Source organism: Ascaphus truei, chromosome 6 (assembly GCF_040206685.1).
Source record: "Ascaphus truei isolate aAscTru1 chromosome 6, aAscTru1.hap1, whole genome shotgun sequence".
Classification (NCBI taxonomy): domain Eukaryota; kingdom Metazoa; phylum Chordata; class Amphibia; order Anura; family Ascaphidae; genus Ascaphus; species Ascaphus truei.
Window position 1 is genome coordinate 122,186,610 of NC_134488.1, and position 14,380 is coordinate 122,200,989.

General features: G+C 39.6%; 1 protein-coding gene and 1 long non-coding RNA gene across 2 annotated transcripts in view; one reads left to right on the forward strand and one right to left on the reverse strand.

The window, feature by feature from the left end:
* Positions 1 to 382: 382 nt before the first annotated feature.
* LOC142497813 (uncharacterized) overlaps positions 383 to 14,380 on the reverse strand; it is a 71,653-nt gene continuing 57,655 nt past the window's right edge. Inside the window, exon 3 of the long non-coding RNA XR_012802326.1 lies at positions 383 to 492. This is a non-coding gene — a long non-coding RNA (uncharacterized LOC142497813). The remainder of the gene's footprint in view (positions 493 to 14,380) is intronic.
* LOC142497811 (IgGFc-binding protein-like) overlaps positions 8,959 to 14,380 on the forward strand; it is a 46,509-nt gene continuing 41,087 nt past the window's right edge. Inside the window, exon 1 of the mRNA XM_075606160.1 lies at positions 8,959 to 9,037. Coding sequence (XP_075462275.1) covers positions 8,986 to 9,037 — 52 coding nt within the window. The 5' untranslated portion in view covers positions 8,959 to 8,985. The remainder of the gene's footprint in view (positions 9,038 to 14,380) is intronic.

Here is a 14,380-nt window from a genome sequence, read left to right on the forward strand (position 1 = left end):
CATTGGTAGCGCTATATAAATACAAATATACACAGAGAACATACATGTGTGAAGATGGAGATAATAGATAAGAAGCATAAGACAAAGAAAATATAAAGAAAGCATCTAGTAAAGAATTGCAAATAGTAAACCGGCAACATTTCTGGAATGACTTGGCAGGGCGAGAATCCTATAAACTCTGTCTATTTTACCCGACACTTTACTAGTGTGCTTTCTGTGTTTTATGCCTAGCTGTTGAACTTGATGGGGCGAGGGGGAGACTATACTGTACGTTGAATTGGCATATTGGAAAACAAGCACATGCCAAAATATAGTGACAATCTTATCACAAGATATAAAAACAAACAAGATTATATGACAAATAGAGCCCTCAGTGTCAGCAGAATTTTATTGGGTCTTAGGTCTTTATTCAACCAATGGGACTAATATCTTCTCCAGCATGGAAAAGTGTCATCTCTGCACATTCATGAAGGGCCTTTAGGTGGCATCCATCTGAAAAAGTATAGTTTTCATAAAGTGCAAGAACTCATGTAACATCTTCCCAACCAGCTCCATTGAGTTTTACTTGAATGTTGCAGTACTGTATGTATGCAAAATATACTTCGACACTGATCCCCCCATGCCAAAGAATGACAGTCTTTTTGCACACTATAACATTTAGCCTATGCATGGAAGCTCACATAGCGATGACTAAATCTCTGCTTTTCCTTATTTCCATGACAACTCAAAAACATTACAGAGTTAGATGGTTGTAGACACAAATCAGACAAGACCTGTATCTGACAAGTGATTTTGAGAGATGACTTTGTAAGAAAATGTTACCAACATTCATGAGCTAAACTTTGAGCAAAGGAACTATGTCCTGCATTGTTGCAATTGTTTGACATGCTTAACAGCTTTGGGTCCAAACACAAAAGTGTTGAAAGCAGCTATTTCATAATTGAATCATTTCACCAAATTAGGGGGTTAGTCATTCAACATTGATAGTGCCGATCAAGGCACTATGGCATGGAAACTCCCATTGACTTAAGTCAGAGTTTCCCCCACAATTGAATTTTAATTAATTACCCCTTGAGAGCTAATTATTTTCAGTTGTACAGCTTCACATACAGGAATCTCTGCTCCAAAGAGCTCAGTGTACGAGGCCTATTTATGACAAGCTTCTAAGAATTTACTTTTTGAGATAGTAAATAAATGCCACAGCGAGAAATATCTCACAAACAACATGAGAAGCTGTCACTGGGTTTTAAACTGGACTTGTTCCTCTTTAAATATCTGTACCTCAGTCACTGTCATTCCTGTAAAATAAAGGTACAGTTCTTGGGTAACTCCACTTACACAGTGCTTTACCGTCACCGAATCCACAAGGTGGCATCAAAACTGAGATTTTGCTCCCTCGGGGAGGAATGGAAGGGTTAATCTTGCTCTGTATTTTGTGAAAAGTCTCTAGGCACATAGCTTCTCAAATATTTGTGTGCAGGTTAAGGGAAGAAGGGAGGGGTGTGACGGACTTTTGCAGTACTGAGTGGAGAAAAATGTTGTTGCCCAGGATGTGCCATTAATCTTGTCTTCTATAATTTGTCTTCTTCTGTCCAGTTACTGGGCGTGCATTTGTGTGTGTGTGTGTGTGTATATATATATATATATATATATACACATATATATATACATATATATATATGAATAAAGCAGAAAATAGCCGTGTTAGTCCAGTTGCGATAGTGCAGAATAAATGAGTTCTTCAGTATTAGGTGATACCTTTTTTATTGGACTAACAATTTATGTCATAGGACAAGCTTTCGAGAGTTCTCCTCTCTTCTTCAGGTCAAGCAATACTGATATACAAAGGATTCAATGGCTAAAGCAGTGTAGAGAGAGGGGAAAAAAACAACAGATATTTACTGTAGATAAGGTAGGGTGTTAAGTGTTTGAAGCCAGAGGACAGTGTCAAAGAAAGGTGGGGAGGGAAAGGGATGCTGGGGGGGAGAGAAAGTGTGGATAAGAATTGAGGCAAGCAGGATAATTACAAACAATTTTGATAGGGTGTGAGAAAACCCATGTCCGCATTAAGTCCTTTGGTTTTGGTGTCAAAGAGTCTTATCATTCTGAGTTCAAATGTTTTCCGTTCTATATATATATGAAACAACATTACCATTCTCTCGTCCGGTAAAGAAAGACTGCACTCGGTTCAGTAATCATGAAAAACTGTATTGGGCATCTGAATAGAAAAAAGATAAGTCACCCTATTCCAGGACCGAAACGTCGGATTGGGTGACTTATCTTTTCTATTCAGATGCCCAATACAGTTTTCATGATTACTGAACCGAGTGCAGTCTTTCTTTACCGGACGAGAGAATGGTAATGTTGTTTTTCTATTATTTGAGACTAGCACCTATCTATATGAACCAGTACATTGAGTGCAAGCTGTGATGTTTGTTATGTATATATATGTATATATATATATGTGTATATATATATATATATATATAAAGCAGAAAGTAGCCGTGTTAGTCCAGTTGCGATAGTGCAGAATAAATGAGTTCTTCAGTATTAGGTGATACCTTTTTTATTGGACTAACAATTTATGTCATAGGACTTGTCCTATGACATAAATTGTTAGTCCAATAAAAAAGGTATCACCTAATACTGAAGAACTTATATATTCTGCACTATATATATATATATATATAGTATAGTTGCCAGTCCAAGAACCGGTAAAACAGACAGCATAAAACAAGGAGTAATCCAAAAGGTAATCGTATTCAAAAAGCAAACAGTTACACGAAAGCCAACGTGCATGGCCCTGAAGAAGGTCTCCCTGTGGGACCGAAATGTTGGCTTCGTGTAACTGTTTGTTTTTTTTAATACAATTACATTTTGGATTACTCCTTGCTGTATGCTGTCTCTTTTATCGGTTCTTGGACTGGTAACTATACTGTGTGTTCTCCTATGGGACCAGCATCTGCCGTATGTTGTACACCAGTGTGCTGACTGTCTCTGCGTTACTATATATATATATATATATATATATATATATATATATATATATATATATAAAAGGAAAGGGAAAACACACCATATAAACCAAAACAAATTAGCTCACAATTGCACGCATCATAAATACTGAAGTATATAAAAAATATAGGGACTCCTTCCTTAATGTTACTTTTACAGTATGTCTGAAGCACTTATTCCCATGATCTGTTATTTATATTATGTTATTTATATGACATGTATTACTACTGTGAAGCGCTATGTACATTTTATGGCGCTATACAAATAAAGACATACATACATACAAAAAAGATATTCACTAAAATCAAAAGGCCAGGAAAGGAGAAACAGCACGGTGGGTAAGTTATAAAAAAGGGTATTTAATGCATATCCACAGCTATCCAATATTTGGGAGCCATCTCAGGGCCTCCCTGATTCACCTCCCTGATGAAGGGGCCCTGAGATGAGACCGAAACGATACCTGGCTGTGGCTATGGATTAAATACCCCCTTTTTTTTTTCCATTCACCTGTAGCAGAGCCTGCTATTTTTGCCACTAGGATACATGTATATATAATCATACATCACCCAAATCAAATGTCTGAAGAAATGAATAGAGCGCACGCATGTAAGGCTGCGGACATGGTAATTTCAGGCGTTCGGAGGCACGCGGAGGCTGAGGGAAAGGCCATGGTATGCGCGCCGTCCATGGGCGTGTCTAGGGGCGTGCCAGTGACATCACAGAGATGGTTCACCCTCATTGGGCGAACCACTCACGTGACCGGCCTGTCGCGCCAAGAAAACAGTTTCAACTGAGTTCTTGCGCAACGCGCGCCCCCACCCACTTCCGCACGCCGCATGGACATGAACCCTGCCTTAAGGCAGTCTGTTCGCTCAGTGTGCGGACGCGTCCGCACAGGCTGCTGCACCATGTCCGAGGCCTACGTGTGCATAGCACACACATATTTACTATTATATATCTCTGGAGGAGTGCCGCTGCTTTTTTGTATTTGATAAAATCATTAAGTTAAGGAGAAAGCATTGTTTCTACTAAGAAATTCACATGACATAACATTAACTGTATGTCTTTGGTACAATAGGGGCTTATAATGTAATTTTTACTGTTTTCAGCAACATGTTGCACTAGCCTCTGCCATGACGTAGGAGTTAACAAGAAACTAATTTACAACAATGCAGCTTGTGATACCAGGAAGAGACTCATCCATTCCTTGGCTTTATATCTCTTCATTCTAATTGATTTGGCCTGGGGGTGGTTAACAGAAATTAGCTGATTTAAGAATCAAACCTGCAAAACAAGACTGGCTCTGCAGATGGCTGATAATCTGGAGCCATCTAGTTGCTGTTTCTCACGTCTATCTAGCTTTCTTAATTGAGGCTTTAATGTGTGAGCTTTAAGCTCCCTAATATTAACCTACTAAAAGCGAAGATAAAAGATGCTCTGGATTTTACTGTCTGTTATAAATCTGAGGCTGTTTTTGCAGCTAAGAGAGTTAAATAAAAAATCCCCGGTAAAATGATTAGCAAATTTATCTGAAATTAGTCATTTTCCTGGTTTGATAATAGCCGTTAAGACACAGTAGGGTCATTTTTTAAATATATTTATTTGTGTATACTAATATACTGTACACACTCAACAGAAGTAGTGAGAATTTCCGTGAACCTGATGATCGCTTACACAGTGGAAGGCTCTAAGATACAGCCAATGGGTGCAGGTGATATTTTACCTAAAATAAAGTATTTTATACCATTCATTGATGCCAAGACATGAAATACACCTCAGTCTAAATCTCTGTTAATTTTAATTTATGCACCTGGCATAATATTTTTTCCATAAATATTCATGGCAAATATGGTGGAAACACCGGCAATAAGGCTGATGCAGTATGACCAGGTGGACATGTCCCCTCACTCCACTAGTTAACAAGGTTGGCTAAGGGTTAATTTTTATTGGGGGAGTATACTCAGGCAACACCTTATAGGAAGACCGCCCATAAGGTCTCCGAAGGCATGGACTGACATCTTTACCAGGGCCCACGGGTAAGAGAGGGAGCGGAGCAGTGTTTGTTGCGCAGGGATGGGGGAAGAGGATGTGGGAAGAGCATGGAGCCCATTTCATCTGGGACGGGGAGCACAGCAATGGACGTGGCGTGGGTAGCCCACTAGATCTTGGATTTGACTGCCAGAGTCAGCCAGGCGGCACCACCTCCTGTACCGGCTCTTCACCCCTGTCGACGGTCCTGCTTACAGGGGAGTTGTCACATGGGGAAGATCTCCTATCTAGTGGCCTTCCAGTGACAAAGTCCCTCCCTCTCACCCCCATCCCTATTTTGTGTTCTCTATTGTTACTCTTCTGCATATAACTATATACATTTGTATGAGTATAAGTATTATTATTTTTTTAAAACAAATGAGAATTATAGGTTGAAAATAATATGTGTAATTTTCTTAAAGCTGTTTGTAATTTGTCACAATTTGGTGGCGTTGACTTGCCAGGCTGGGGCTCAATTATTTTGTGAGATTAATTGTAATGGTTAGTGTACCATGGGTCACTCCTCTTTGGGGCTATTCAGTTTGGGGATAGTTCACTATTATCAATAATATATCTGCTGGTCCTGAGTTCCATAGCTGCAGAGATCACAAGCCTACATTCAATTCGTCAGACATCCATAAGGATAGTAGCGTGATCACTAGCAAATATTACTCCTGCCGGGGAGGACAAAGCTGGTATCACAGGGGGCAGAGACATTGAAGGTATCTCAGTGATTCAGTTAAATAATCAGGGAGTGATCATGGATCAAAGTCTCCTAGTCACAGATAATATGGATAAGTACTAGGAATGGAGGAAGCACACAGGAGCCTTGGATAGAGTTAAAAAAAAACTTCTGTTGTATTAGTACATCAGAGCAGGTAACCAAACAGCGACGTTTCTGGACAATCCTGTCATTTCTTCAGACATACGTGTATAATATAAGTGGATCCAGCTTTGAGACGCCGGGGTCAACAGAGCATCAGGAGGAAATATTGTTAATTTATTCTTTATACGCAGCATAGTGCCACTCTCACACACCTACTTCCACCTTGTCTCAGATAATGCATAAAAAATGAGTACTAAAATAAAAAGATGAGTTTTGTCATTGATAAATCTTTTGCATTTTTGACCAGTTATGGAGCTGGAAGATGTAAAACATCTCCCTACTTAGGAGCTTTCTAATTTTAGGAGTCAGCTCAACTAATGTATGTGGTAATGATCCAGTCCTGTTTTCCTATTCCCATACAGTATGCTGCTCTGTGACTGTTAGGCTTTGTCCATAGTGAAAGCGTGTTCAAGCGCTACAGTGCTACAGTGCTACAGTGCTACTTGCCTCATACTGTCAATGTATATGGGCAGCTGTCCCCATAGTTAAAGTAAAGGTGCAATTATTCAATTCCCTGTAGTTTACAATTACATTTTAAGAAGTTAATATGATATATGATGTTAGCAGTACCACTGCAGTACTGTAGGTAACTCCACAGCCCACTGTAGATCTTTTGGGGCCTTTTAATGCCTAGTATAGTATAGATAGGCTTTTAATGTCTGGCATCAATGGTCGGAATTGGACAATTGGTCATGGCCAGCAAGGCACAGGGGACAAGCAGGGGAATTTACACTTAAAATAACCTTTCAGACTAAACCATTCATATAAATTGTTACTATGTCAAGAACAAGTTTACAGAACCAAAGCCCAGTCAGTTCTGTGTACACACACTGGGATTGACAGAATATTGTATGTGCCAAGCCCACCATACCAATGCCACTCTTCTTTTCTCATGCCCGTCTCTTTCTTTTTCACTTAATTTTTTGCCTTTTTTCACGTTCCTCAAATTATTATTATTTATTTATTATATTTCTACTTTTTTCCTATTTCCTTCTTTTTATTTTATCTTTTTGCTTTTACTTGCTCCTTTTTTCCAGTCTTCCTCTCTTCACTGTTATATAACTTCACCACACCTCCCTCCTCTGTGTAACTCACACTTGCACTGCGTGTACATATTGCTACACCTGTTTCCTTGGTAGGTGTATCCTTCTTCATTGGCTACTGAGCCTCAAGTAGAGAATATATAAAGCCCAGAACATGCTGCTGAAAGATATCCTGGGGCAGCCAGCAGGTAGGTCATATCTGCATCACAGGTCTGGGAGGAGATCGTCTGATAAGGGCTTGTGTTCTTTTAACGCAGGAAAACATGTGAAATCTTATATAGTTTTATTCAACTCTTAATGCTATTTTAACGAGCTCTAAAGCATCATTTGATCTCTATAGCAAGTTGTAGCCCACCTCCCAAGCAGTGCAAGATTTTTGCAACAATTTCCTGTTTGGGAAAATTTGTTGCCAATGTTCCCAGCAGTTTGAGTTGCAAACGGTAACAGATAATGTTACAGTAGTAATATAAGGATACATTGTAGCTGCTGAGTGACAATGACTGAAGCAGCCATTATGTTAGGAGAATAATCAGGATTTTTACAAAATTATAGCAGGAGCACCAAACGATTGCCAGCTTAGGTATGAATGTAGAATGATACATTGCCACATGCTTTACATATACAAATAAGAAAAAAAAGAACACAAACAAGGGTGGAAATGTATTATAGCTACTTTAAAGTTATCACAGAATGTAGTTGTTTTTTTTTAATCGAAGATCTTTGTAGCTGCTACAATCCCTAAAGGTATATAACAAAGGGATTTTTAGAAAGGTATACAGCAGAAAAGTTTTTGAAAGACAAATAATTTTTGAAGAAGCTGATACATTTTGAGACTCCAAGGGTAATATATATATATAGTGTCATCCTTATTATGACAAGTACTGTATCACCCTCCTATAAATATTACCCTTGGAGTCTCAAAATGTATCAGCTTATACATATATATATATATACGTAATTTATCAACCACTTCATATATATCTTCGACCAGACCCAAAATAATGATTTTATATATATATAATATAATATCATTATCAACCAGACCCAAAATAATGATTTTATATATATATATATATCTATATATATATATAGATATATATATCTATATATATATTATAGTTGCCAGACCAAGAACCGGTAAAGGACACAGCATGCAGCAAGGAGTAATCCAAAAGGTAATTGTATTCCAAAAACAAACAGTTACACGAAAGCCAACGTTTCGGTCCCACAGGGAGACCTTCCTCACGGCCCTGAGGAAGGTCTCCCTGTGGGACAGAAACGTTGGCTTTCGTGTAACTGTTTGTTTTTTGAATACAATTACCTTTTGGATTACTCCTTGCTGTATGCTGTCTCTTTTACCGGTTCTTGGACTATCAACTATACTGTGTGTTCTCCTATGGGACCAGCATCTGCCTTATGTTGTACACCAGTGTGCTGACTGTCTCTGCGTTACTATATATATATATATATATATATATATATATCATTATTTTGGGTCTGGTCGAAGATATATATGCAGTGGTAGATAAATTACGTGTGTTGTTCTTATTGTATAATAATAATTAATTTTTAGAGATACAATCTATGTTTTTGGTGCTTGAGGGGGATAAAGTGACTTGCCCAATGTCACAAGGAGCTGACACCGGGAGTTGAACCAGGATCATAATTCAAACTGTCAGTGTTTACAGAGTTGGTGTCTTTCCTCACTGAGCCACTCATTATATCATGTAGGATCATACTACACACAGCAGGTCTGTCATAACCCTCAACAGTACTCACTTTTATAAGCTAGGTTCATACTTTTACATTAGTTGCACTGATTACCTTCTTAAAAGACAAGATAGCCAAGTTACACCCAACATTTGTCGTCATAAATTCCAACAGAAACTATCTCTAAAAATGTAACAACCGAATGTTTGTCAATATATTGAGAGATATGACACAACTTTTTCTTACTATGCTGCAAATTGTAACACTCTTCTATCCTTCCTACTTTTTCCTTTCTCTGCAGCCATGGGTAGAGTAACACTCCTGCAGCTGTGGGCCTTTCTGGCGTTCCTATGTGGTGAGTACTATTACTATTTATCTTTTAATATCAGACAGTATATTTAACCCTTCACCTATTCAGTGTCACCCAGATCTGTAATACATTGCAACCTCCACAGTAGGTTTCTGTGTATATTGACATAAGCATGGTTGTAACTCTGTTTCAAACGCCTAACTTTATTAAAGTAATCCCAGAGGGAAAGGACATTACCTTTCCTATAAGGTCCAGGGTGGAAGAGTTCATCTCGGCCCTTTAATCCAAACGGGCAATCATGGCCAGATAGTGCCCTATCCTGAGAGGATCATTACTATCATTGGTTATATTTTTTTTTTTTTTTATAATAATAAAAAAATCTTTATGGGCCATCGATCCCCCTGCTCCATTGCTTCTTCTACCCAACCCACCTCTAGATTTTCCAACTGCTCCTCCAGATCTCTTCTCCCATCCCCACTCTTCTTTGCTCCTCCAATCCAACCCACCTCTGGACTTCACACCCATTCCTTTAGGGTGTCTGGAGGAGCAAAGGAGCAGGGGGGATGGAAGGTCACCCCCTGATCTCTCCTCCCATCCCCCCGGATGATATTTAGCTCCCTCTCACAGATGGATGTTTCAGCCAAACCAGCAAGGTAAGCCAAGAAATCCCTGATCTCTAATTTGGCAAGATGCCAAGAATGATTGGCATTCTGTCATTCAGCTGTCTATTAATGCCAGGAATTTTGATCAATTAGAGAGCAGGGATTTCAACAATGCTCGGAATTTTTAACCGTTTAACCTATAATCTTCCATAATGACTATCTTCTAACACAGAAATACATTGTACCTTCCGTATGGTGAGGCTGGTGCTGCTGCCTATAAGATGTTTTTAAAATACTGAATAGTATAGCAAGACATGAATAACATCATTCAGTAATGTCTGTTCTTTTGGTGGCCAGAAATAAAGTTTTGGACACTGACAACGGATATGATTCTATTAATGACACAGTGGGTTAGTGAAAAATGTTTCCATACTGTAGCACCTTCATTGAATGTAAGAAATGTGGTATTCTAGTTTACTTGCGCAAGCTTCCCAAACTCAGTCCTTCTCTATTATAGGTTTATTCTGAATTATTGATGCACAAAAATAATGGGGAACATTTATTTATTTATCAAATGTTTTACCAGGAAGTAATGCACTGGGAGTTAACTCTAGTTTTGAAGTATGTCCTGGGCACGGAGTTATGATGACAATACTGTACATGGTTACATTAAATGAACAGATGCTATACATTCAATTTACAGACATTTCATGGCCAGTTAGAGATATTTTTAAGGGCATATATAATATTTACAGACAGGATTCACATTGTATTGGGAAAGGTAGGATAGGCCTGCAATGTGTTGTTAGAAGAAGCCCTGCCTCAAAGAGCTTACAATCTATAAAGCCGGGTATGGTGAAACAGTGGGTACAGGGGATGAGAGGGCTGGTGAGTTTCAGAGTGTAATAGAGCAGCTGTAACATTACCAAACATCAGCGGACAGCAGCAAATGGCTCAAACCCTTTGGCTGCCCTTCAGCTGCCACCAAAGGTTGTCTGAATTAGTGGCGACCCAGATATAGTAAAGAAAAAATGGAAAAGGAAAACCTTCTCCACCAGTGCTCAATGTTATATTATATACTTCCAAATTGGTATGAAAAAAACTGTATAACAATTTCTTCAGTAATTCTCCTCCTGTAAAAGCACATATGTTGGAATGTCCAGATCTATGAAACTGAGTACTACTGAACTCAGGTCATTAATGTTCACTGAAAGGGGTGTAAATGAATGAAAGAGACACAAAGGGATGTCAAGGGAACCTATATAATAAAAGGAAACCTGACCCCTGTCCCAGTAATATCTATACAACTACCCTTATAGCTAGACCATTAAATGTATCAAGTCCTTAATATGCATAGTACTCACGACCTCTTCATATGTGGTCCATCTGCTTCCAGCGTGCTCTCAGCCCAGTATGTGTGACAGAGTGAAGACTCCCCCGACGGGGAAGAAAATGGCGGTGCACTGCGTGCCAACAGGTTCCTGTTCCGGAAGTAGGAAGTAGAAACGGATGCTGGATTGCGATTTTCAAAAGATTTAATGAACTATAGCAACATCAGTAAAAAGACAAAAATCATCTTAGGAGGAACTCTGACGCGTTAAATTTGACAAAATGCAGAAGATGCACGAAACGCATCACAGTTCCTCTTAAGATGATTTTTGTCTTTCAACTCATGTTGCTTTAGTTCATTAAATACTTTGGAAATCGTAATCCAGCATCCGTTTCTACTTCCTACACCGCCATTTTCTTCCCCTGGGTCTTTAAGTTTCCAGTGAGTGGGCCTGATGAAACACATAGCAGTAGCAAATGCAGACATTAACCCTTAGCACGCTGGTTCTGTGCATGACATGAGAAGTGTGAATCTGACGATGCTTTCGATCAAACTTTCGAAGAAGCTTCCTAATGTGAATTAAACTTTTGGTGCCAACAGTTCTAGTGAAATGGCCCAACTGCTGTAGTTCACAATTCTCTATTTTGCTTTTTGAAAGTGGTGAAATAGCAGCCGCACAACATTGACCATTTTGTTTTTCATAATGTTCGATTAAACTTCGAAAGCGAAAGTAATCTAAATGAAACGAACATGCAATGCCAGGTGACTTTTAGTGTTAAGTGAACATGTTGCTAATTTTTGGATAAAAAGCAAACATTTTAGTTCAACCTGAAAGGGGGAAGTTTGCAAAGTTCTGTGCATAGCTGTCTCACAGAATTTTTATCTTGTCACGTATAATCATCTGCCCTAACAAGTAGAGATGGCCAATGTTTCTCAACATTCCGCAAACTCTTCGAAATGTGCAGTTTGTATGCAAAGAAAATAGCAAAGATCGGCCCAAAAATGTGGCTGGGGGGGGAGGGATCACATGATCAATGCAGGTCATACTAGTCATGTGAACTTGTTATTTATTCTATTTACGTACAGTAAATGTTTGTGAAAATTTCAAAAGATTGACATTTTCACCAAATATGAAAAAAAACTAAATTTTGTGCATTTTTTACAAAATTGGAAAATTTTAAAAAAACTGTGTAAATATTTGTTGAACAGAGAAACGCCAAGTTTGCACATTCCTACAAATAAGTGTAAGCATTGTATTTTGTTTGCTCTTCTGATAATGTAATTACAATGCTGCTATTCCAGTACAGTCTGTACCATACACACAGGCAGTTTTAATACTGCACTTGTATGTTTCCCAGTATTATTACCCTTTGACGTTACAGCCCTGATCCTCTTGCACACACAGCTCTGTTACAGATCTGACACTGCACACACAATGCTCTTCTCTTTCCAATGGATTCAGCTTGGAACGGGATGTACTGTATCTGCACATCAGAAATGATAACACAAAAAGTACTGTAGTTCTTGCGGGTGCTGAATAGAGATGGGCAAACCTGTCTGAATCCAATCCGTGGAAAAGTGCGGATTGTTTTACCTAAACCCATTTCACAAACCAAAATCCGCCTGTGGATTAGGTACTAAATAAATCTGAATTAATTCATTTGAATCTATTATTGAATCTAATCTGCTCAGAAGAAGTTTGATTTTAGTAGCGCGCAGGCGTACGTGCATCCCCTCAAACCGCCCTCTGAATAATTTAGGGAGAAATGCCTGTGCAGAAAAAGGAGAACACCTGAGGTACTCTGGGAAATATTCTAATGACTATGCAACATACTGTATATTTAAATGCATCACATCTCACACTTAATAGAAGAATTTTCATAAGAACTATATTGAGTTGGGAAGCCTAAACATCTATTGACTGGAAAGGTGTACTGGTGTCAGACCCAAAAGAACAAGTACCCACAACCACTGCTTTTCTTGGCAGCAGCTCTAGCAGGTTGAGCTAAACCATCTGATGGCTACCTATGCATCACTATCTTCTAACAGCATATACATTACCATATCTCCCACGGTACCTCAGCACATCTCCCTAAGTTATTTGGAAGGTGTTCACTTGTGTAACTGTATTTGTAACCATATATTATTTCTCATTTTAACTCTATGCCCAGGACATACTTGAAATGTATTACTCAATGTATTACTTCCTGGTAAAACATTTTTATAAATAAATAAAATAAAGCTAATTCATTTATTTTCTATGTTTATATTTTGTTGTATAACCGGTTACAAAAGGATATGGAACATGGCTATATTAACCCTTTGACTGCCACAGTAGAATGCAAAGCTTTGCAATAAAGGGTTAAGTGACAAGGATTGAATACTTACAGCAGGGCCGCCAACAGACTACAGTTTTGACAGGGCCCCCCTCTGTGTCGGCCGCCCCTCCCCCCCATGTCGGAGGTCTTGCGAGCCCCCCATTTCACACCTCGTGAGCCCTCCTACTCTATTTCCTCCCTCTTCCCATGTATTTCTCTCCCCCGTCTCACTCTTACCTCCTCTTTTCCTCACACTCTCCCCCTCCCCTCTCTCTCTTCCTCACTCCCTCTCTTACATCCCTCTCTCCTCACTCTCCCCCCCCCCCCCCCACTCAATCCCGCTTCTTCAATCCCCCCTCAAACTCATTCCCTCCACCCCCTGGCCACACACACACCCAACACAATGCCGCACAATAATTACCCCACTCCCCCAAATACATACAAATCCTCCCACTCCCCAAATACACACAAACTCCCCCCACCACTCAAATACAATTAAAAAAAAAAAGCTGCGTGTGCTGTGCACGCGCATAGTAAGTGAAACTTCTTTGACTTTTGTCACAGAAATTGTATTTGTGTTGGTGTTGGTGATGTTTTAATTAAAAATCAAAAAACAATCTCAATGACAAAACGCAAATAAATTTGACTTAGAATGCGCGTGCTCGGCACACATCCCCTGTATTAGCTATTTGCACTAAGTGTGAATTCCGCGTGTGACAGTGTGCGTGTGACTGAGAGTGTGCGTGTGACTGAGAGTGTGCGTGTGACTGAGAGTGTGCGTGTGACTGAGAGTGTGCGTGTGACTGAGAGTGTGCGTGTGACTGAGAGTGTGCGTGTGACTGAGAGTGTGCGTGTGACTGAGAGTGTGCGTGTGACTGAGAGTGTGCGTGTGACTGAGAGTGTGCGTGTGACTGAGAGTGTGCGTGTGACTGAGAGTGTGCGTGTGACTGAGAGTGTGCGTGTGACTGAGAGTGTGCGTGTGACTGAGAGTGTGCGTGTGACTGAGAGTGTGCGTGTGACTGAGAGTGTGCGTGTGACTGAGAGTGTGCGTGTGACTGAGAGTGTGCGTGTGACTGAGCGTGTGCGTGTGACTGAGCGTGTGCATTTGACTGTGCGTGTGACTATGCGTGTGCGTGTG